This window comes from Camelina sativa, chromosome 3 (genome assembly GCF_030686135.1).
Source record: "Camelina sativa cultivar CO46 ecotype springtype chromosome 3, ASM3068613v1".
Lineage (NCBI taxonomy): Eukaryota > Viridiplantae > Streptophyta > Magnoliopsida > Brassicales > Brassicaceae > Camelina > Camelina sativa.
The window spans coordinates 4,031,120-4,052,747 of NC_141882.1; the positions used below are offsets into that span (position 1 = coordinate 4,031,120).

At 35.5% G+C, this 21,628-nt stretch overlaps 5 protein-coding genes and 1 non-coding gene across 15 annotated transcripts; 2 read left to right on the forward strand and 4 right to left on the reverse strand.

Annotated features, from left to right (window-relative positions):
- Nucleotides 1–137: 137 nt before the first annotated feature.
- On the reverse strand, nt 138–2,373 carry LOC104768824 (serine/threonine-protein phosphatase PP2A-2 catalytic subunit-like). 3 transcript variants are annotated; one of them, XR_015588628.1, is made up of 6 exons: nt 1,860–2,373; nt 1,350–1,464; nt 1,142–1,248; nt 975–1,052; nt 637–828; nt 138–540 (listed from the first exon to the last, which is right to left on the reverse strand). XR_015588628.1 is itself a non-coding variant. In XM_087498703.1 (6 exons), the coding sequence occupies exons 1-6, from the start codon at nt 2,110–2,112 to the stop codon at nt 367–369; spliced, it is 930 nt and encodes a 309-aa protein (XP_087354829.1). In that variant the 5' UTR covers nt 2,113–2,343; the 3' UTR covers nt 138–366. The 3 variants fall into 3 exon arrangements, 2 of the variants coding, with proteins under 2 accessions (XP_087354829.1, XP_087354822.1); XM_087498703.1 differs by having other exon boundaries at nt 975–1,070; nt 1,149–1,248; nt 1,860–2,343; XM_087498696.1 differs by lacking the exon at nt 138–540 and having other exon boundaries at nt 636–828; nt 1,860–2,346.
- A 4,229-nt stretch (nt 2,374–6,602) lies between these two features.
- Nucleotides 6,603–6,674, reverse strand: TRNAP-AGG (transfer RNA proline (anticodon AGG)). Its single transcript has one exon. It is a non-coding gene; the product is annotated as a tRNA-Pro (tRNA).
- Nucleotides 6,675–7,264: 590 nt separating this feature from the next.
- LOC104768834 (paired amphipathic helix protein Sin3-like 6) lies at nt 7,265–14,060 on the forward strand. 8 transcript variants are annotated; one of them, XR_015588679.1, is made up of 20 exons: nt 7,265–7,667; nt 7,798–7,942; nt 8,077–8,199; nt 8,347–8,527; nt 8,616–8,714; nt 8,815–8,958; nt 9,144–9,234; nt 9,617–9,840; nt 9,937–10,091; nt 10,338–10,465; nt 10,561–10,815; nt 11,052–11,545; nt 11,741–12,313; nt 12,411–12,499; nt 12,576–12,714; nt 12,815–12,967; nt 13,045–13,232; nt 13,317–13,428; nt 13,533–13,704; nt 13,813–14,060. XR_015588679.1 is itself a non-coding variant. In XM_087498704.1 (20 exons), the coding sequence occupies exons 2-19, from the start codon at nt 7,863–7,865 to the stop codon at nt 13,698–13,700; spliced, it is 3,369 nt and encodes a 1,122-aa protein (XP_087354830.1). In that variant the 5' UTR covers nt 7,265–7,667; nt 7,798–7,862; the 3' UTR covers nt 13,701–13,704; nt 13,813–14,060. The 8 variants fall into 8 exon arrangements, 7 of the variants coding, with proteins under 7 accessions (XP_087354830.1, XP_087354832.1, XP_087354831.1 ...); XM_087498704.1 differs by having other exon boundaries at nt 13,045–13,205; XM_087498706.1 differs by having other exon boundaries at nt 13,045–13,205; nt 13,864–14,060.
- Nucleotides 14,061–14,494: 434 nt separating this feature from the next.
- On the forward strand, nt 14,495–14,956 carry LOC147946566 (B3 domain-containing protein At1g10455-like). The gene has a single exon (XM_087497020.1). The coding sequence runs from the start codon at nt 14,495–14,497 to the stop codon at nt 14,954–14,956; it is 462 nt and encodes a 153-aa protein (XP_087353146.1).
- Nucleotides 14,957–15,315: 359 nt separating this feature from the next.
- LOC104768886 (germin-like protein subfamily 1 member 1) lies at nt 15,316–16,156 on the reverse strand. Its single transcript, XM_010492966.3, is given in 2 exon segments — nt 15,316–15,452; nt 15,454–16,156. Coding segments are annotated over 2 exon segments (651 nt in total). The 5' UTR covers nt 16,075–16,156; the 3' UTR covers nt 15,316–15,422.
- Nucleotides 16,157–18,704: 2,548 nt separating this feature from the next.
- On the reverse strand, nt 18,705–20,255 carry LOC104768894 (two-component response regulator ARR4). The gene is made up of 5 exons (XM_010492979.2): nt 19,882–20,255; nt 19,709–19,785; nt 19,531–19,608; nt 19,366–19,436; nt 18,705–19,256 (listed from the first exon to the last, which is right to left on the reverse strand). Exons 1-5 carry the CDS (start codon nt 20,060–20,062, stop codon nt 18,899–18,901), a joined length of 765 nt encoding a protein of 254 aa, XP_010491281.1. The 5' UTR covers nt 20,063–20,255; the 3' UTR covers nt 18,705–18,898.
- Between the last annotated feature and the right edge of the window lie 1,373 nt (nt 20,256–21,628).

Sequence of the window (21,628 nt, forward strand, 5' to 3'; positions counted from 1 at the left end):
TGACATGTCACAGATACCATATGCATGCTTGGGAAGTTAAACTTAATCCAAAACCATCCGTATATATAAAAAAAAACGAAACTGAAATGAAAGTGGCATACAGTTCGAAGCCTGTTAACTGCGTATGTAGGCATGAATGAATAATACAACTCTATTTTATATATAAGCCTCTCCTACAAACTTTTCATAGTAGCAATCACCTCAACAACAACAATAAAAAAATGATGTATTTTTCTTTCTTTTTAGGGGAAATTCGAACTCCACTTACAAAAAAAGAAAAGGGCACATCTACAATGATACATAAGCAAGAAAACGAGAACTCCAAAAATTATATATGGTCGACACCAAAAAAAAAAACTAGAGAAATCACAAAAAATAATCAGGGGTCTTACGGGTAGTATCGGGTTCGACTTGTCGAGAAGCTGGATCGAACTGGAGGAAGTTCTGCTCCATGTTCTCTCCTATCTCTAAGATCGCTGCCATGTTTCCACACCGATAGCAATAGTTTGGTGCACTAAACACAGTCACCACATTCTTATCCTATTACCATAAAAAGCAGAGAGATCAACAATTCAATCTGCAAGAGACAGACCAATCATGCCGTAGAACCTTGAGCAGAGAGATGAATGTACATACCTGACACCAGTTGAAACCTTCCATGACAAGTTGATGCGCTCTTGATATGAGACTGAGTCCATTGTTGTGATTAAACTGAGCTGCGATGTCCTGTCCAAATGTATAACCAGCACCTCTTGGAGATATTCCCCATCCACAGCGATCATCGGGATCAGACCATAGTAAATCACACATTGGTCCTTCATGTGGAACCTACAGATCAAACCATACATAGTTCAAAAAGATGACCAATAGCATCTCAAGTAAAGAGAATATGTAGAGACACAGGAAGAGAGTATAACTCTTCCAACTAAGTCCAACCTAAGTAAGGCCTTAAGCAGAGAAAAAGAAAGGTATACCTCTTGTATCCGATCCAAGCTTCGGATATTATCAAGGGTATCTAGAGACGGTGAAAGCCCTCCATGCAAACAGAAAACCTGTAATGGATAAAAAATCTGATGAGTCAAAAGCTGTTACGAAGGAGAAAGATGTCTCAAACACCAACTGTGAAAAGAACAGCTCAAACCTGAGACTATGAGGGCTGTAAGAGGAAGATAATCAAAAAGGTCAGTAAAATACTTCCAGACATTAGCATTCCCGTACTTCCTCAAGCATTCGTCATAAAAACCATAGCTGAAACAGAGACGCCAAAACACACATCAGACTCAGACATCAGACTCAAACACGCATCATTCGTAACAAAACATTATGCTTACTAGAAAAAATAAGCTTACACTTGGGTAATCTGACGACTCTCGTGATTCCCTCGCAAGATTGTGAGTCTATCCCTGTAGCGTACTTTCAATGCCACCAATAGAGAAACTGTCTCTACTGAATAGTAACCACGGTCTGCAAAGAACAAAAGCAAGACAATAAGAAACCAAAAAAACATTACTTATTAAACTGAAACTAGCTAAACAAGCAAACTTGAATCATACTCACATCTTTAATAATTACAAAAAGCTGTCACCATCGTATATTAACACCATTGAATGGTTAAAAATTCAAGACTCCAAAAGGCTATAATTCATAGAAGTGTAATTATGAAAGTGAGCATCACAAAGGCTCTCTAAATTGGGAAATTTCAGTACCTAAACACTCGAAAAGCAGAACCTACAACAAGTAACTCACTTTAGATATTTAAATAAAAAAGGTGATACTTTTCAAAGATTCACCAATTTCCAAAAAAAAAAAACGCAGATCTAAAAACGAAAAGGGAGCGAAGAAGAAGAAGAAGGACAGACCTACATAGTCACCCATGAAGAGGTAATTAGTATCAGGAGCGTTACCACCGATACGAAAGAGCTCAATAAGGTCATAAAACTGGCCGTGAATATCGCCGCAAACGGTAACAGGACACTTCACAGGCTGAACATTGTATTCCTCAACAAGGATCGCTCTCGCTTGATCGCACAGCGTCCTTACATCCGCCTCCGATAAAGGTTTACACTCCATCAGCTGCTCGATCTGACGGTCCAGATCTCCGTTCGACGGCATCTCTATATAAGCCACCACACCCGATCCGATCCTAATATACTCACAGATGGATGAAGAAGATGAAATCGCCGCCGGAGATTGTATCCGCCAGGCTAAATATGTTCGAACCGGAGATCAAATCCTGTCTCTTTGGTCTTCCCTGTTCAGCTTCTCTTCTCTCTCTCTCTCGTAGCTGAGAAAAAAAAATTGGATATTTGTGTTTTGTTTGTTAGACCAAACCAAACAAAAAAAAAGTGGGCAGTCTAAAACAGACACAAGTACAAATGTTTTATGACCCGGTTTAAGTTCGGTTTTTTCCTGTTACTTTTTGAAAAAAAAAATTTCGTGTATGATTCCGTTGGTTTTAAATTTAGTTACATTAGGATTGAGGCCAAACCGGATACGATTTGGATTATAATCAGTGACAAAGTCTCTAACTTCATTTTCCAACATCCTTTATCTCGGATGATCTTGCCATCACAACTTCAGAACCGTCTTCAACCACCAAAAAATTGAGGAAGTGGAACGCCAGAGTGGATGGTACGCCAAAGTGAGCCGTCATCAACCGCTTTAGGGAGCTTGATGAACTCAGATTTGATGCCCAAACCAGGTTTAAAACTGACACTTGCTGTCGACAAAGAGAAGAACAAGGTGGTATTCGCTGACGTCGCTAAAGAATTTGTCGAGCAACTCTACGGAATCATGTCTCTGCCAATGGGCACCGTGGTGCGTTTGCTGGATAAGGAGAATCGTACTCCAATTGGATGTTTGAGCAACTTGTACAAGAGCGTGGGTGATATGGGCATTGATGATTTCCGGTTTGAGGAGTGCTCAAACATCCGCTTGCACTCCTCAAACCGGAAATCATCAATACCCATATCACCCACGCTCTTGTACAAGTTGCTCAAACATCCAATTGAAGTATGATTCTCCTTATCCAGCAAGCGCACCACAATGCCCAATGACATGGACAAGAACCCGTAGAGTAGGTCAACAAAGTCTTTACCAACTTCGGCGTATACCACCGTGTTCTTCACTTCGTCCACAATGAGATTCAGTTTAAAAACTGGTGGCATGCCACTGGAAACCACAAATTCTCAGTGCTTGTTTCTCTGCCAGTGAAAACCAAAAATTCTTAGAACAAGTAAAACAAGGTAGCCTCAAAGGAAATGAAACTCAAACTATAGGATATAAATGGAAAAGATAACATAATAAATAATTATCTCTTGTAAACACTATATATAATGTAACCCTACTATCTAATAGAATCATTCAGCCTCCTATTCTATACAAACAAGGTAGAAAAGGAAACTCAAACCAAAGGAAAGCTGGAATCGTTACCTTTGTCAAGTGCATCCATGAGATCCGACGCTGGTTTCTCTGCCAGTGAAAACCACAAATTCTTAGAACAACTCAATCAAACAAGGTAGTCACAGAAAAAAGGAATCTCAACTTGTTTAATCTTAGGGAAAAGAAAGCTACGGTTTAAAAGAAAAGGAAAACTGGAGAAGAGAGTAGAGATGTTACCTTCGGGAGGTGGATCCAGGGACTTCTTCGGATTTGGAGTCTCTGCCATGTTTGATCACTCGTTAGGGGTTTCAATCGAAGAGAAACGTAAAACAATTAGGCGAATAGACGACAAGTGCCTGAACTTATATAGTATATGATGTTTCCAGTTTTGACCCCCAATTTGTTTTTTGTTTTGTAATTCAGTAACACAGAAAAATTCTATCAACTTAAAAACCCTCTTGATATAAATGGTAAATTATGAAATAGCTAATTTGACCATTGACCAAATGTCTATTTCAAATCTACAACTCATTTTCGTTATCGTAAAACCAATCTAGAGATTTCAGGATGTCAGTGAATCACTTTGTCACCGGTACATAATATTTCCATCATTTTGTACATTAAATTGTTTCGACTGAAATAGTCATTTTCAAAACAATTTTTTTTTCATTCTTAAAAATATCATCTATTTGTGTGTATTCCAAGTTTCCAACTTCACTTTAGCATTTTTTCCGTTATTAACACTTGCCCAATTTAATTTAATTTTATAGAAGTAAAAAAGATAACTCAGAAATATAATTTAAAAATAAAAATAAAACCAAATAAAAAAATAAGTAATAACACTAGAGCGTGATTGATAGACTCAAATTTATCTTTGAATTACTCTCTCAAATTAGGAAATATAATATTTAGGAGTCAAATTCTACATAGACTCAAGTTTACACAACATATTAATTAGTATCAAATTGAGTTAAACCAAATAGATTGTATTTAAAATAGCAAAACAACTGAAAAGAACGTTGTAAAATCAATAGGAAAAGCGTGAAGCTTAGAGAAATTTTCAAGTACTTCTGAATTGCATATAAAATAATTGTCATAATTAATTAATAATTGTTCTAAAACTTAAATCACAATTGTAAACTAACCATCTTATTCACCTCCTATTAGCTTAACCAATGAAAATAGAGTAATATGTCACGTAATATTATACTTAAAAATAAATCAAAATTTTTTAAAAATCAACAAATTAAGAAAATAAAATCTATATATTTTTAAATAAACAATGTTAAATATCAGTTTGGGTTTAGATTTTTCAATTTAAAAAAATTATAATCGGTTTGTGTTTATAACACTCCATAAAGTTAAGCTTATTTTATTGTTAAGAACTTGAGAGATTATTTCTTATTTTTGTATGCTATAATATTTGTTTTATCATAAAGATTATCTAAAAAATGTGATTTTGAAATCCTTTTTGCATGATTTACAAATCCACTTTATTTTATTTCAAAATCAAAACACGCATCATTCATAACAAAAGATTATGCATACTAGAAAACAAGAGCTTACACTTGGGTAATCTGCCGACTCTCGTGATTCCATCGCAAGATTGTGAGTCTATCCCTGTAGCGTACTTTCAGTGCCACCAATTGAGAAACTGTCTCTACTGAATAGTAACCACGGTCTGCAAAGAACAATAGCAAGACAATAAGAAACCAAAAAAGCATTCCTTATTAAATTGAAAACAAGCAAACTTGGATCATCCTCACTTAATTCATTAGTTAGAAAAAGCTGCCACCATCATATATTAACACTATTGAATGGTTAAAAATCCAAAGGCTAGAAGAATTCATAGAAGCGTAATTATGAAAGTGAGCATCACAAGGCTCTCTAAAATGGGGAAATTTCAGTACCTAACACTCGAAAAGCAGAAACTGAAGTAAGTTGATGATTAACACAATTGAATGGTTAAGTTGATTTAATAATTAGAAAAAGCTGTCACCATCACGTATTAACACTATTAGATGGTACTCAATTTATTAACAGCTTTATTGGTGACATCCACTCCCTTGACCACTGCTTTGGGGAACTTACTTTTGAAGAAGCCCAAAATGGCGAGAGTGTAAGGCATCATTTAAGGACTTTGTTAGGCAGTATGATCTTGCAGACATGCTTTAGTTTCTTGTAACCGTTGGTTCAATTTCATTTCATATCACGAACTAGATGCAGTCCTTTTCTCTCTATAGTTTCTCGAACGTATTTTAAGGCCTTTGTTATGATGCTACCTAATTATGCATTTACCGGATTTTATTTAATTAACAGTTCTAGAATCGTATTGAAATGGTCGCTTATGTCATATATTTGTGAGATGTTTTGTTTTTTTTTTGCTTAACCGAAATAAGCTTTGACTTTTCCCCCAGTGGGAGTAAATTAACAATTTCAATACACCTATACAGATCTACGTGTCCTAAAGATGAACAGTAGATCAAAGGTTTGTTTTAGATATGCAAAATCAAACTCTGAAAATAAGCAACTTTTCTCTTAGACAAAGGATGTTGGAAAAATGAAGTTAGAGACTTTGAGTGACTCAATAAGGTCAACTTTTGGTCCATCGGCAAAACCACTTCGCTAATGGTATGTATTCTTCACATTTCTCTCTTTTGTAATTTCTTCCTCCTCGTTGGTCTTCTTCATTTTGTAATCTTCCTTTCAAATGTTTTTGACTTTTTTTACCTTTATACCCATTACTATATTTATCTCAGCTTGAGTTTAGTCAGATGTTTGTAAAAATGGTCATTGCATTTTGTCAAAATTGTGGTTCAAGAGAAGCTTCACTGTACAAAATCAAACAAAGATGAAATCGCCGCCTGAGATTGTGTAGTCCAGGCTAAAGATGTTCGAACCGGAGATCAAATCCTGTCTCTCTGGACCTGGTCGTCCCTCTTCAGCTGAGGAAAAAATTGGACATTTGTGTTTTATGATCCGGTTTAAGTTCGGTTTTTTTTGTTAACTTTTTTGATAATTTCTATTTCTCCTGCATGATTACATTAGGATTGAGGCCAAACCGGATAGGATTTGGATTGTAATCAGTGACATGTTTGGAGTCGAGCTGTGTGTTTATAGTTTTAATTTGCGTAAACGACTAGTAATCGAATGGGCCTGGACTATGGACAAGGGGTATGGGGTGAGTAAAATTGCAAGAAAAAGGAAAAAAAAAATGAAAGGGGGCGTTCCGAGAATTGAACTCGGGACCTCTCGCACCCTAAGCGAGAATCATACCACTAGACCAAACGCCCGTTTGATGTTAACTTATACGGTACCTATAATTTATTGAACCATTAGTTTTCGTAGTCGACCGAACATTCTTCATTTTCTTACATATCATATCATATCAATTGTTAGAAAATGTGACCAAGATTTTTTTTTAGATAAAAATGAGGATATTAGCTTTTACTTTTACTAAATTAATTATAAGTTTGTAACTATTATGGAATAAAAAAATCGTAAATAAAATTATTAAATTTTGTTAATAATATTTAAAAAATGTAGTATATAATTTTGAGGATTATAAATAACAATTATTTTTAGATTATTACCGTTTTTAGGTTTTTTAGACTTCGATTGATAACATTGATGATAATTTTATGGCATAAGTTACATTTTATCTTACACATACATTATGTAAATTTTCTTATCAATATGTACATGTTACCAACGGGAACCATATGTACCATCATCTTTTACTGAATAAAAATGAAAACCTTAATTGTGCTTTGACTTGTATTTTTTTAGGGTCAAATAACATAATTTGAAAACCAAAAATTTTGATTTGGAATTAAAAAAAAAAACCCAAATATGTAAACCTTCCACTTCACTCGGAAGGTCTGATGATACAGGCATGAAGATTTTTGTGTGTATATATAACAAGTTCCTCCTCTCTTCTTTTCCTCCTCCTCCTCTTCTTCCTCGTTCCGTTGCCTTACCCTCTTCCCTCCTCCTCCTCCTCCTCCGCACCCAAAACCCCCCAGATAGAGAGAGACAAGTGAGATTGCTCCTAATCAGAAGCAATCTCACCTTTGGGATAACATATTTTCAACTTTTTTCTTCCCGGTGACTCGAAAAACGAAGCTTCTTTTGCTTTTCATTTCACAAAGGTTCCTACTTGAAAACTCTGGCGGCTAACGTTTTCGCCGATCTTCTCACTTCTCTTTCGAAGTTTCGTCTTCTAACCAAGGAAACGAAAGAAGCTCCTCGTCACCTTTTGAGTAACGTGATCCGTTCTAACAAAGGTTTTAAAATCAAAATCTCTGATTTTTTTATTTTTTTATTTTACCATTTTTGTTCGATTTTTCCGATGATAGATCTATTAGTAGGGTTAACGATTCCGTGCTGTTTCTTTGGACTTGGATTTATTTTCAGGGTTCTTCGTTTTATTTGGCTGCTAAAAAAAAAAACCTGATTTTTTGATTTTCTTGGAAGAAGAGATGAAGAGACTTAGAGAAGATGTTCAACCTGAACCTGAACCTCAAAAGCGAAGGGCTGAGGTTTCATCTCGAGGAGAAACGTAAATCTCTCTTTTTCAATTTCGCTTTTGTTCTGTGGTCATTAACTTGAAAAATAAAATTCTTCAATGTAGTTAGCTGGAGTTTTGAATATGCTTTTAAAGTGTTTTAAGTTACATGTGTTTGTGCAATGCAGAAACAAGCAACCTAAAACCCTTGATGCCCTGACGTATCTCAAATCTGTAAAGGATATTTTTCATGACAATAAAGAGAAATATGAGTCATTCCTTGAGCTCATGAAGGACTTTAAAGCTCAGAGGTATATTTACTTTGCTCTTCTCTTCTCTTCTCTTCTCGTTTTTAGTTTCATTCTTTCTTGTTTATAGAGGTCACAGAAGGAATGCGGGTATCTGTGGATGTCACAGTGTGAACTGCGTGTGTTTATGGTCTCTTATGTTGCTTGCAGAATCAACACTGAAGGTGTCATCGAAAGAATTAAAGAATTGTTCAAGGGTTACAAGAACCTACTTTTAGGTTTTAATACTTTCTTGCCCAAAGGGTATAAAATAACCCTTCAGCCGGAGGAAGAGAAACCTAAGGTCCGGGTGGATTTCAAAGACGCTATCGGTTTTGTCACCAAGATTAAGGTTTGTATGTGATGTGGTAAATGACGTTCTACGGTATATGTTGATTTTTTTTTTTAGTTAAGGTTTACTGGTGTTTCTTCGTTTGCAGACGAGGTTCGGAGATGATGAACATGCGTACAAAAGTTTTCTAGACATCCTGAACATGTATAGAAAGGAAAGAAAGTCCATCTCTGAGGTCTACAAAGAGGTATGTTTATTGTTAATGCAGAGACTTTTAATTCTTCAAACTTTCTTTTTCACATGTTACTTGTTAGAGAGACAGTTCTCTGATATTGTCTGTTGTGTAGGTCACTATGCTATTCAAGGGCCATGAAGATCTGCTCATGGAGTTCGTTAATTTCTTACCTAATTGTCTAGAATCAGCTCCTTCAGCAACGAAGGCAGTACATCGTCACAAGGGCACTGCAACTTCTGGCATGCATTCTGATAAGGTTACTCTTAATTCTGATAAGGCAATATTGCAGTTAGCAAGGTTTTCATGGTGGCAGAAATCCGTTATGGCCATATATCCTTCCTACACTGTTTTAAGAGTCTCATAATTTAAGATCAAGATAAAATATGCATTTTACGTAGGGATTTTTTTGAGTGAGAAGTTGATACACTCTTATTTACACAGAAACTAAAACTGCGATGTAAGCTTGAGGATAATTCTGAACACTCTGACCAACGAGAAGATGGTGATGAGAACCTTGTCGCTTGTTCCCCTGGTAATTCTCTGGGTCTGTTACATTTTTTCTACAGTTCAGCTTTATGATTGTGAAAATGTCTTCCATTATCTAGTGATAAGCAAGCAAGTCTTCTCTGTCACAAATGTGCCAACATTTTGATACTGTGACTATGGTCAATTTCTTGTTTGTTTATGACTTAAGTAGTCAGTGGTATGTATCTTGGTTCTGGTGTTCAAATTATGTTTAACTTTTTGCATAATTTTTCTCTTCATTTTTCTATACTGATCATACCCAATCTTAACCTTTTGCAGAATCCTTCTCTTCATTTTTGTTATACTGTGATCATACCCAATCTTGTTTTTGTTAATGGTTTAAGTGGTCAGTAATTTATATCTGGTAATGATGTAGTTAATTTTTGCAGACTCCCTTGTTAAAGAAGGTCGTCCAGGAGATTTTCAAGATGATGAAAATAGAGAAGATACTGAAACAGATACAGCAGATAGAACTGAAAAAAGTGCAGCATCTGGCAGTAAAGATATCGGAAATCACAGACCCACCACCCCGTATGTGGGAACACCTATAAATGAACTTGATCTCTCTGAATGCACTCAGTGTACGCCAAGTTATCGGCTCCTACCAAAGGATGTGGGTTTTTCCTTAAACAATATTGTTCTATTACACTTTAATTTACTGTATCATTTTGTTCTCTTATAATCATATGGTTGGTCTTTTCCCATGCAGTATGCAGTTGAGATTCCAAGCTACAGAAATACACTTGGTAAAAAGACACTCAATGACCACCTGGTATCTGTCACCTCCGGGAGTGAAGATTACTCATTCAGTCATATGCGCAAAAACCAGTATGAAGAAAGCTTATTTCGGTGTGAGGATGATAGGTATGATCTGGTAGTTTGATGAAAAATCTCGTTATCCACCTTTTATATACAGTATAGTAGGCTCATATATCCTCGTTTTATGACCAAATAGATTTTCTCCTATTACTTTGGCATGCTTAAGTTTATCTTTTATGTGGGAGGGACTTCTCTCCTTTCATATAGTTTGTCTGGAACCTTTCATGTAGAAATGGTGATTCTTTGTTCTTGGTAGAATCCCTCAGTTTAACATTCCTAATGCGTGTTCAGGTATGAAATGGACATGTTACTAGGATCTGTAAGTTCAGCAATCAAACACGTGGAAATCCTTCTGGAAAAGATGAACAACAACACTATCTCAGTAGACACTACTATATGTATCGAGAAACACTTATCAGGTAAGTTGTTAGTTTGGAACAAATCTAGTTTGGCTATAGATTGTCTGTTCTTCATTCATTTGTGCTATAACACTCTATGTGATTGTATCTAATAGCTATGAACTTAAGATGCATTGAGCGGTTATACGGTGATAATGGGCTTGATGTCATGGATCTTTTGAAGAAGAACATGCATAGTGCTTTACCGGTGATACTGACGCGCTTGAAGCAGAAGCAAGAAGAATGGGCAAGGTGCCACTCTGATTTCCAGAAAGTTTGGGCTGAAGTATATGCTAAGAATCACCACAAGTCACTAGATCATCGTAGTTTCTATTTCAAGCAGCAGGACTCTAAGAACTTGAGCACAAAATGTAAGCTTCTATATCAAAATTTTACTTATTAAGTTCATTATGTGAAAATCTCAACCTACTTTAGGATTGATAAAACCACATCCATTAGCAACTTCTTTCTCAATCTCGTCATTTTGAAGAGAGGATGGTGAAGCGAGAGAAAGTTCTGTTTTTTCTTCAATAATAGATTGCTGATTATGTATTTATCTGGGAGTTACAGTTTTGCATCAATGCCATTGTTTCGTTGTGGAATACAGGTTTAGTGGCAGAGATAAAAGATATCAGTGAGAAAAAGCATCAAGAAGATCTGCTTCAAGCTATTGCTGTTAGAACTATGCCCTCTTTTACTCCGGATTTGGAGTTTGATTATTGTGATACACAAATTCACGAGGATTTATATCTGCTAATCAAGTATTACTGTGAAGAAATATGTGCCACTGAACAATCAGATAAGGTAATGAAGCTGTGGATAACCTTTTTAGAGCCCATGTTTGGCACTCTTTCGAGGTCTCAAGGTGACCTTGCTATGGAAGATGTATCAAAGTTGAAAACCAACCAAGAATTGCATGATGCATGCGTGGCAGTGAAGGACAGCTCTTCTGGGTCAAAGGGTAAACATCCAATATCCCCAAAACTGCTGAAAGATAATCCAACAATGCAAGGAATCTCGCCTGGGAAAGATGTCTCAGCCAATATACTGAAAGGTGCTCAGCATGATAAAGTGCAAGATGACACAGATATGTCTTATGAGGTAACCCCTTGTGTGTGTGGAATTGTTTTTAAACTCAGGTTGTATGCACTTCAGTTGTGATGAAATGAAATAAGAGGTTTCCTTTGTTAGTTATCAAATTGACACCTTGATGAGCAATCAGTAGAAACCAATCATCAGTATATCTATTTACGAAACTTTATTGATGTTTGCCTAATTTTGGTTCATTGTCCGCAGGTGATTCAGTCTACCAAACTTGTGTCAGCCAGAAACGATCAGATAATGGAGGATGTATCAGTGGGAAATCATGAGGCTGAGCGAGAAGAGGGTGAATTATCTCCCACTAACAGTTGTGAGCAAGGCAACTTTGATGTTAGCGGACAAAATGGCCTCAAGCCTTTACAAAGGGTGATGGACAATGTAACAAGCAATACAGACCAGCAAAGTTGTGATATAAAGGGAGCATGTTGCACTGAAACGGGAACAAAGGGAAATACTCACCCTGAAGATGACGAAAATTGTCACAAGTTATCAGAGGATAATGAGACCGCCTCTGAAAAGGTTGTTTCAGGAACCAAGTCTGGTTGTCATGAAAAGCATAAGGAGCGTATTAGTGTGGCTGGAGAGGTGGCTAATGGAAAAGAAGGTGAAGATGGATCCTTTGCATTTACAGAGCGGTTTCTGCAAACTGTAAAACCTGTTGCCAAGCATGTGTCTTGGCCTCTGCAAGCTAGTGAAACTTGCTCTCAGAATGATTCTCGAGTTTTTTACGGGAATGATTCTTATTATGTGCTATTTAGGCTTCATCAAGTAAGGAATTTTTTGAAGCAAGTTTCTCAAGTCGTTAATATTCTTGCTATTTTTCTCCTCCCGTGTTAATTTTCGTATTCTTCTGCTAATTTTCCAGATGTTGTATGAGAGAATACAATCAGCAAAGAAACATGCAGAAAAGAAGTGGAAGGCTCCGGATAACACAACTCCTGATTCGTATCCCAGGTGATTTATCTTCCAATTTAATGTCTTTGTACTGAAAAATGGTTCGTTACTGATTTTGGAAGCATAACACTATTAGGTTCATAGATGCACTCTATAATTTACTTGACGGCTCTAGTGACAATACAAAGTTTGAAGATGAATGCCGAGCTATTTTTGGAGCACAGTCATATGTTCTCTTCACATTGGACAAGTTAGTTCAGAAGTTTGTTAAGCATGTAAGCAAAATTAGTGTATTGTCATCTCAACCCTCAACTTCCATTGCTCTTTTTTTATCTGTCTCTTTCTTGACATTGGGATGGTTTGGATATGCTTCAGCTGCATGCTGTTGCAGCTGATGAGACAGACACCAAGCTTCGACAACTACATGCGTATGAGAACTACAGAAGACTGGGGAGATTCGTTGATCTAGTGTATCATGAGAATGCACGTGCCCTCCTCCATGAGGCAAACATATACCGGATCAGATATGTAGGTTTCTCTTAACTACGCATCTTTGTCCATTCAAATTCCATAACGTACTCTAATAACTTTGGAACTGATTGCAGTCATCAGCAAAAACACGTCTCTCTATTCAGCTTATGAACTGCGGGAATAACCAGCCTGAAGTAGCTGGTGTAGCCATGGAGCCGGATTTTGCAAATTATCTACAAAAAAAGTTTCTGACATCCGTCAATGATGATGAGAATCATGGACTGTTTTTGAAAAGGTGAAGGAAGTATGATAAAAGCATATGGTGTGTATGTGTAACATGTATATATATATATATATATATATATATTCCTTAGGTCCACAGTAACATTTAACCATACTCGTGCAGGAACAAGGAGAAATTCACTAGTGTAAATGAATCTTCGGGGGATACAATTGCAATGGAAGGATTGAGTATTATTAACGAGATTGAATGTAAAATGGCTTGCAGTTCTTCAAAGGTACAACATATAATGAAACTCTTTTGTGTTGGGAAAACTTGCTGTCTAAAATGTACATTTGTGGATGGCTGAACCTTACTTTGCCAATGATTTAACTGCTGTAGGTGAAGTATGTAGCAAACACATCAGATCTTTTGTATAGAAGCAAACAGGGGAAACCGAATTCAAAGGGACCGAGGCTTAAAAGAGTTAGTGAAATTTCGAAACAGAGAAGAATATCGCGGTTTCACATTATGCTGAATTGCAAACTTTGTGCCTTGCCTCCTATATAAACTGGTACGTACTCAATTCTTCCATTAAATTTTCCCTCTTGCATCACATAAAGGCCGTGAGAATTTCCTTGATGTATTGCTTCTACATTTGCGATACTTAATCTTGTTTCAGGTGTGTTAGTGTTGAGGTTCCTGATGGTAGCGGCTCTTATGGCTCTTATAGGTTATGCAAAGCTTTTGGTGGTGGAGAAGTTTACTTGTTTTTGACGTGACATGAACTAGGATCGTATAGCTCATGATTCACTAGGCCACATTTGTTCTGTTTTGCGTTTGGAGCCTTACATTTTGGTGTATAGTTTTATCAGAATAGATGATACGGAAGTTGCCAAAATCGAAGACTCTAATTTTGTTCATTCATCATATACTTCCTTTTACATTTTATCTTAGAGAATGTGGAATAGTTTTTGGATGAAAAGAAAAATAAACCTAAATCAACTAAAATGTAAATCGAACGTAGCACCGTTCATATCCGATGAACAGTCCGGATCGGATCACCCAATCCAAAATTTATTAAAAAAAGGTTATCGACTAGTGCAATGGTAAAATAAAAGCTTTTACACAATAGACTTTGAAACAGAGTTGTGCATTTTAAATTAATAGATATAACTACCACCACCATGCCTAAAACTATTAACAAGAGATATTTTAATAATGTAAATTAATTTCAATTTTTAATAATAGAAGACACGCGTAGATCAACACCTAGTAAGCCTATATATGTAAAGCCATATTTTCCAAACTTGTAAGTACTCATAACATTACAAAGGCTTTCTATACTAACAAAACTAGTCAAAATGGCACACAGTGTCAATCTAGAATTGGGTCTAAGCCAATATGAAGATGATCCTTGGGTTCTAACGAAGAGGCTAACTGACTCTGATGTTTCCATTAAGGCTCAGCTCTATTTACCGAAACAACTGATGGAGCACTTTATAGTACCGGAGATGGGCAATGAGCTTGTCCAGAAATTGGCAGCTGGCATTGATGTCAAAGTCAGAGATGTTGACCGTATTGACCATTCTTACACCGTAAATCTTAAACTACGCAAAGACGGCCAGTATCATTTCGGAAAAGGATGGCAGCTCTTAAAAAATACCAAGGGTTTAATAAAAGGAGATTTTATTGGCCTCTATTGGGATAAGTTGGCAGGAGAATTCAAGTTCAAGCATCTCAAAACTGGATCACCTCACATGCCTAGTAGTAGTGGTAAAGGGGAAACTTCGACACAGGAGAAGGAGAAACAAATACTCAAGTAACACAACTATCACAGAATTAAAGACAAAAATAAAGATTAACCTTAAAGTATATATATTGTGGAAATGTACACACATATGCATGCATATATAGGATCATAATTACGTAGAGTTTGCATACTAAAAACTAGAAAGGTAGACTAATTAAAGACATGCTTTGGTCGTGTACTCATGTCATCCTCGCTGTCGCAGCACAATGATAAAAAAAAATATATATATGTTGCTCGTTATGAGTTTAATCAATAATAAATCTTTCACATTCTAAAAACATTTCATAGTTAACGAGATAGCTTTTTGACCAAAAAAAAAAAAAGTTAACAAGATAGCTAAAAAATAATGGCAGAAAACCTCAATATGGAATTGAGTTTAAATTCATGTTTATCGAAATTTGTATTATTTTAAGTTAGTCATTTATACATATTCATATAGTATAGGTTGTTCACATATTGTAGTTTACAGTTTTAGCATTTTAGCCTTCATGACTTTTGCGGTTCCTAGCAAACATCCTGGCCGTTAATATCGTAAGCACTCTTCAAAACCTCTTTTGGAATCGGGGACTTTGAAATGAAAGACGACAAAGACACAATCTGAGTCCCAGGGTTCTGACTACTCAGCCCAGATACAGCCAAAGCAGAGCTCACCGTATCAATGTTATAGAGAAAATGGATCAACCCTTTGGGAAAAACGAATGTCTCACCCGGATGAAGCTCCTGGGTAAAGACCCGACCCGACGTATCCACGAACCCTACGAGAAGCACACCGTCGAGGCAGACCGTCACTTCTGAGGCACGTGGGTGCACGTGCAGTGGAACGATGCCGGAGGCCCCGAAGTCGAGCCGGGCCATTGTGAGGCCCATTGTGTTGATACCTGGGAGGTTGGCGGTCGTGGTGACAGTGACGTTGATCATAAACGGTTTGACCTGAGTGTTTCCGGGTCTGGATAATGCGGAGGTTTTAAAGTCGGAGACGGTGGCTTGTGTCGGATCTTTGCAAAGTACACCGTTGAGAAAGATTTGTTGGTGAGTTGAAGGAGGAGAAACGCAGTAGTCTTGGAGCGAGTCCGGGTCAGATTTTACCCCAACCATCAGAAATGTGAACGTTAATAGTAAGTTTAGAAGCATAGTGAGAGAGAAGTAAAAGTTGAGTTAGAGTTTGTAAATAATGAACTTGAGAGTAAATGATGTTTAATAAGTAATTTTTTCTATCTTGTGCTTGCTTTACAACTTTCTATAGTATATGATTATTCTTTATATTCAAAGTTTGGATATATATGTACTCTTTGTTTGTGTTACAGAAGAAGCAAGACAACGTTCAATGTGTAAACCAAGAAATTAAGTTTCATTGTAGTGCTGCAGAATTTTATTTTAAGCAGAAGTCATTAGTAAGATCTATTTTATTAGCCGTTAAGCAAAGAAAAATAAAACTTCCCTTCATACAATGGCCTTTATCATACAATACGATCACTTTTAAGAAAAACGTCGTAAATTTTTGAAGATCCGATCGATAGCACTAAACAGTATTCCCAGAACCAGTTGAACTAACCATGTTTAGATAGAATGAAACACAAGGTTTTTGTTGCTAATATAATGATCGATGGTGCATGTAAAAGAGTTATCGAACAAACTTGATTATATCACATAGTGTGTATCTTGACAACATGTCTATTAAAATTATGTGTTTGACCCATAATAATTTTTAAACGATTGAGTTAATCAAAAGAACGAAAGAAAAAATTAGACTGTAACGGTCTTCGAACATTGAACAAAAAGAATATTAACTAGAGGTAGATAAACTCAAGTAATGTACTAACTAGTTGGTCTCCGTAACAAAAAGGAAACAATTCAAGATCATTAATTCGAATACCGACAACAAGAAAGAATCTAATTTTACTTGGTGTTGTTTCCACTTCGAAGATAATAGAAATAAGATTCAAAAAAAATATATATATATATATATATATTTTCTTCAGAAAAATAGCAAAGTATTAGTAGCCGTGGACAAAAGTAATCTATAACATGTCAAGGGTAAAGCAAAAAACATGGAAAGACACATGCAACAGCGATCGGGACACTACAGTAACCAAAGATGAAGAAAAATAAAAATAAAGATATGGTAGGGAGATTTATTCCCCCACACATGAAGGGACAAAACGCTAACCAAAGGAAATATTTTTTTGTTTAAATTTATTGCAAAATTATAAAAATACGCCAAACGTGAGGAGTATCGTTTGGGGATGATTTTGTTTCTATATACATTGCATCTACAAAATTTTATAATTTGATTTTATCCTTCCAATGTGGTTGGCTCTGTCATTAACAGTACACGACTATTTAGTATCACTAATCTGATTCTTTATTCTTTTATCTTTTGTTATTTCATAGTAGTAATTTAATAAGTGAACAAAAGTCATGTGTGGAAACAGTTTTGTTCATCGGTTGAGTTTAAAGAAAAAGAACACCCATTTTTAAATTTGGATTACAAGCTAAACCAAATTTCAAATGAATGAGAATATCAATTGGACCATGTCATTAGATTGTTACATCCGTCTTTTCGATGATAACTCAGTTTGCGGCCAACCGCCTCGCTACCTCTAGCACGGCACCAATCCGATATCCGTAACACACACTTTAAGCAATATACTACAAAAGTTAATGTATATAATATTTGTATGATCTCGTTGTCAATAAAACACTGAAGGTGTCCTCTTTTAACTTTGGCTAATTAAAAGCTAACTCAAGCTTAACCTTTCTGAGTTATAACGGATTATTAACCTTTCAAAACCGTATCCATATGAAGATCTCCTAGTCGGGTAAAAAAAAAACACATCCTATGGATTAGAAAAAAAGAACACCCAGAATGGGTGCCAGGGACAACGGATCTATAGAGACTATTTATGGAGAAATATGTCCCAGTTGAAGGGAACAAGAGTCGCCCATTTCCAGCTTTGCCATTCATTCTTTTTCTCCCACCTTTGTTGTTTTTTAATTTACTTTCTTGCTTACTCTCTACACATCTACACATGCATAATGATGCTTCGATCCACACTTCTTTGTAGTATATTGAAGTGTTCTTAAGGGTTAAATTTGTATATTAAAAGTTGCATTAGAGGCCAGAGCATCGGCTTATACAAATAGAGATATCAATACGTGACTACTGACTGTAATAGGGAATATTTTGGTTGGTAAACTGATACCTGATCAAGCTCTCAATTAGTCTCAACTGTATATATATATATATATATATATATATATATATACTTATGTAACTCTTAAATTACGATGCTGGATTCAAATGGTAATTACTAGTTGTAGTATTTGGAAAAGAAAAAAAAAAAGCATAGCTCTTTGATTCTTAAAAAAAAAAAAAAAAAATCAGAATTTCTAGCTAACGTATTGATAATAAATAGAGAATGGCGTTTTACAAAACTCAAATAACTCTGTGTCATCAAAATACAGCGTTTTATCCTAAATTCAGTTTAATCAAATCTTCAATTAAAAATATGTATGCAGGTTTTTAAAGAATTGACAAGGGATCCTAAATGTCTCTATAATTTTTATATACATTGCTTGTCTATGCAGGTTCATGACTAAGTAAGAAAGATCACATAACCAGACCCATACATGTATGATAATTTAGGACCTAAACACATGAGATATTTTGCCTTAATTACCAAACAAAAAATAAAAGAAAAAACTTTGTGGAGAGAAAATAAAATGAAAGGAATAAAGAAATAAGAAAATTCGAAGAAAGCTTTTTAATAAGGAAAAGGAAAAGGCCCACGTGGAGCGAGATTTTGTTAAAAAAAAAAGGACATCTATAAATTTGACGGCGTTAAGTCAACGTGCAATTAAAAACACCGTCAAAGGTAAAACAAGTTAACGGAGATAGATATTACACGGCGTCCCAGAAAAAAAAAAAAAAAAAAAGAGTTTTTTGCCCCACACTCTAATCTAATCCGGGACTCCTCATCTTCTGCCTTCGTATCGGCGATTCCTCCGGCGACGACGTCAACACATCGTCATCTTCATCGTCATCTATTGGCGAGGACGAAAACATCTCCACCGGAGAAGAAGAAGAAGAAGAATCCGACGAGTCATGCGAGATAGTCAACGGCGGAGACGATTCAGTCGAAATAGTCAACGGCGGAGTAATAGTAACGGGATCAGAATCTTGAGGAAGCTTCCGTTTGTTACCGTTGGAGAGTTTGACGTCGTCTTTAGTAGCTAAGTGACTTCTGAGGCGTTTGACGTCGGCGAGCTTCACCGGTTTCAGTAAGAAATCTTGAGCACCTTCCTCAAGGCATCTGTTCCATTCATTCATCATATATCCCATTATCAAACCTAACAGTTTCCTTAATAAAAAAAATCACAAAATCTGTTATAAAAGTATCGACAAGAGTCTCTCTCTCTCACCGATCGATCCTTGTCAATACGTTCTCGGACGACATGATTACAACCGGAACTTCTCTAAAATTAGACGATTCCTGTTTCAGATCACACCGGAAATAAATATTCCACATTGTTAATTCAGAAAACAAAAATCTAAAAAAAAAATGGGCGGGCGGGGGAGAAAGAGACCTTGATCTTCTTGAGAAGCTCGTAACCAGTCATACCAGGCATACAGTAATCAGTTATGATCAAATCAACCTTCAATCTCTGTTTTCATTTTCGTAACAAAAAAAAAAAAAAAAAAAAAATCAAATTAAATCACGAATTCGTATTCCTCCTCAAAATCTCTCTGAGTTAGAAAACTTACATCGAGTTGAGCAGAAGCTTTGTCATTATCTAACCCTAGAAATTCCAAAGCACGCCATCCACTATCTACCGCCGTTACTGTCATAATTAATAAACCAAACCACCCGAGTTTTAATTATTTTGTTTTTTCCGGCGAGGAGAATTATAAAGAGAAAAAGAAGAAGAAAGAGGAACCTTTGCAAGAGTTGATACGAAGCAATCTCTCGATGACAATACGATCGACGAGACTGTCATCAACGGCTAAGACATGAACTTCGTCTAAATCCGACGGTGCTGGTGCAGATTCCATTCCTCCAACGCTCATCATATTCATCTCTGCTCTCATTAAACAAGAAACGCCACCGTCTCTGCCCATAGACGACGAGTTTATACTACGTAGTAACTGATGATAATTAAAGAGAGAGAGAGAGAGAGAGAAGAAGAAGAGCTCACATCTGTTTCTTTTCTTTCCTCTTGTGTCTTCCTTTAGATAGTTTTTTATATTTCTGTGTTGTCTTTATTCTTTTTCCTTTCAAACAAAAAAAATAAAAAATCAATCTGTTTTTTTCATTTGTCTTTTTTTTTTCAACTTTCATTTGTCTTTTTTTTTTCAATTTTATTTTTTTAAAGTTTACAGCGAGGAAAATCCAACAAAATCTTTGGTTTCCTATTTTATGTGAAAAGATGTATGTTTTATTAATTAGTTTTCTTTTGTGCAGTGCTTTTAGGGTTGAAAAAAAAATGAACTTTTGTTTTTAATCTTTGAAAAACAAAAATAGTATTTATTTTTTTTTAAATGAGATTTCTGAAAATCCGGTGGGGGCCTATTTTGCGAATATCATCCAGATATATCCGTACAAAGGAATCGAAATTATTTACAAAGAAAGTATATGTATACAAATAGAAGAAGATGGTGGAGAGATATTATATATATTTGGTCAAATGAGTGTGAGTGAAAAAAACTTGAAAAATGGAATCACCATTTCAATTCATAGTAGATGCGGGCTGCTCCGTTTGGGATTGGGTTTGGTCTTTTTTACTGTTCTATGTGTTGATTGGTCAGTTTCTTCTACTTTTATCATTTTGTATTATACAAATGTACTACTAATTCAAATAACTATATTAAAGTTGACGAGAAAATCAATATACATCTGACTTATACTACAAATCTATGTTATCCAAACAATTTAATTCCAAAGCTGTAATTTATTTATATCGTTTTCAAATTCGTAAAAAAATTAAAATACAAAATAATAATAATAAAGAATTTTGCATTGACGTCCACATTAAAATTAAGATCCGCGGGACCCATGAAATCTAAAAGAGAGGGTCCACTAATATTTTGTTAAGAACAATTTATAATAATTAAGTGGTGGTCCTTTTCTTTTTTTCCTTTTTTTTTTCTTCCAAACATAATTTGCTGTTTCACTCTTTTAGACACCACAGCACAGCGTATCAAATCTTCGAGATTGCTTTTGCTTTGTCTTTCCCCACCCAATCTATTTTATTTTTTTTACTTAAATAGTTGTATATCAATAAAAAGTGTTTATTAAGTTTGTTAAATTGGTCAATGCATTGTTTCACGAGATTTATAATGTTTAGTTAAAAGAGATTTTTCTTCTTTTGTTGATTTCGTTTTTTTTGTCAAACTCCTTTGTTAAAAAATATACATTGTTTCAAATAAAAACTAAAAAATTTCACTGCAACATCTAACAAAAGAAGAAAGAAAAATGCTCAATGACGCGTGTTCAAAAAAAACATAGAAATGGATATGCCCATTTTTATAAAACAATTTATGCGACATTTAAGATTTGATTTGTGAATTGATTTTTCAAACGATATGGGCCAACGAATGATGGATCAAATCTTCATGATGTCAACTAGAAATCGAGAGTTGAACAAATAAATCCATAATAGTTGTGATCGACGTGTCGCACATAAA

What these genes read in the sequence shown, in the direction of transcription:
- LOC104768824 (XM_087498703.1), bottom strand. Translation starts at nt 2,112, where the DNA reads ATGCCGTCGAACGGAGATCTGGACCGTCAGATCGAGCAGCTGATGGAG. An exon ending in CTTCATGGGTGACTATGTAG is followed by an intron (nt 1,465 to 1,859) that starts GTCTGTCCTTCT and finishes TGTTCTTTGCAG; the next exon opens with ACCGTGGTTACTATTCAGTA. An exon ending in TTCCTCTTACAGCCCTCATA is followed by an intron (nt 1,071 to 1,148) that starts GTCTCAGGTTTG and finishes TTGACTCATCAG; the next exon opens with ATTTTTTATCCATTACAGGT.
- LOC104768834 (XM_087498704.1), top strand. Translation starts at nt 7,863, where the DNA reads ATGAAGAGACTTAGAGAAGATGTTCAACCTGAACCTGAACCTCAAAAG. An exon ending in ATCGGCTCCTACCAAAGGAT is followed by an intron (nt 9,841 to 9,936) that starts GTGGGTTTTTCC and finishes TTTCCCATGCAG; the next exon opens with TATGCAGTTGAGATTCCAAG. An exon ending in TTCAGAAGTTTGTTAAGCAT is followed by an intron (nt 12,715 to 12,814) that starts GTAAGCAAAATT and finishes GATATGCTTCAG; the next exon opens with CTGCATGCTGTTGCAGCTGA.
- LOC147946566 (XM_087497020.1), top strand. Translation starts at nt 14,495, where the DNA reads ATGGCACACAGTGTCAATCTAGAATTGGGTCTAAGCCAATATGAAGAT.
- LOC104768894 (XM_010492979.2), bottom strand. Translation starts at nt 20,062, where the DNA reads ATGGGCAGAGACGGTGGCGTTTCTTGTTTAATGAGAGCAGAGATGAAT. An exon ending in TCGTATCAACTCTTGCAAAG is followed by an intron (nt 19,786 to 19,881) that starts GTTCCTCTTTCT and finishes TAATTATGACAG; the next exon opens with TAACGGCGGTAGATAGTGGA. An exon ending in GTATTGACAAGGATCGATCG is followed by an intron (nt 19,257 to 19,365) that starts GTGAGAGAGAGA and finishes TGAATGGAACAG; the next exon opens with ATGCCTTGAGGAAGGTGCTC.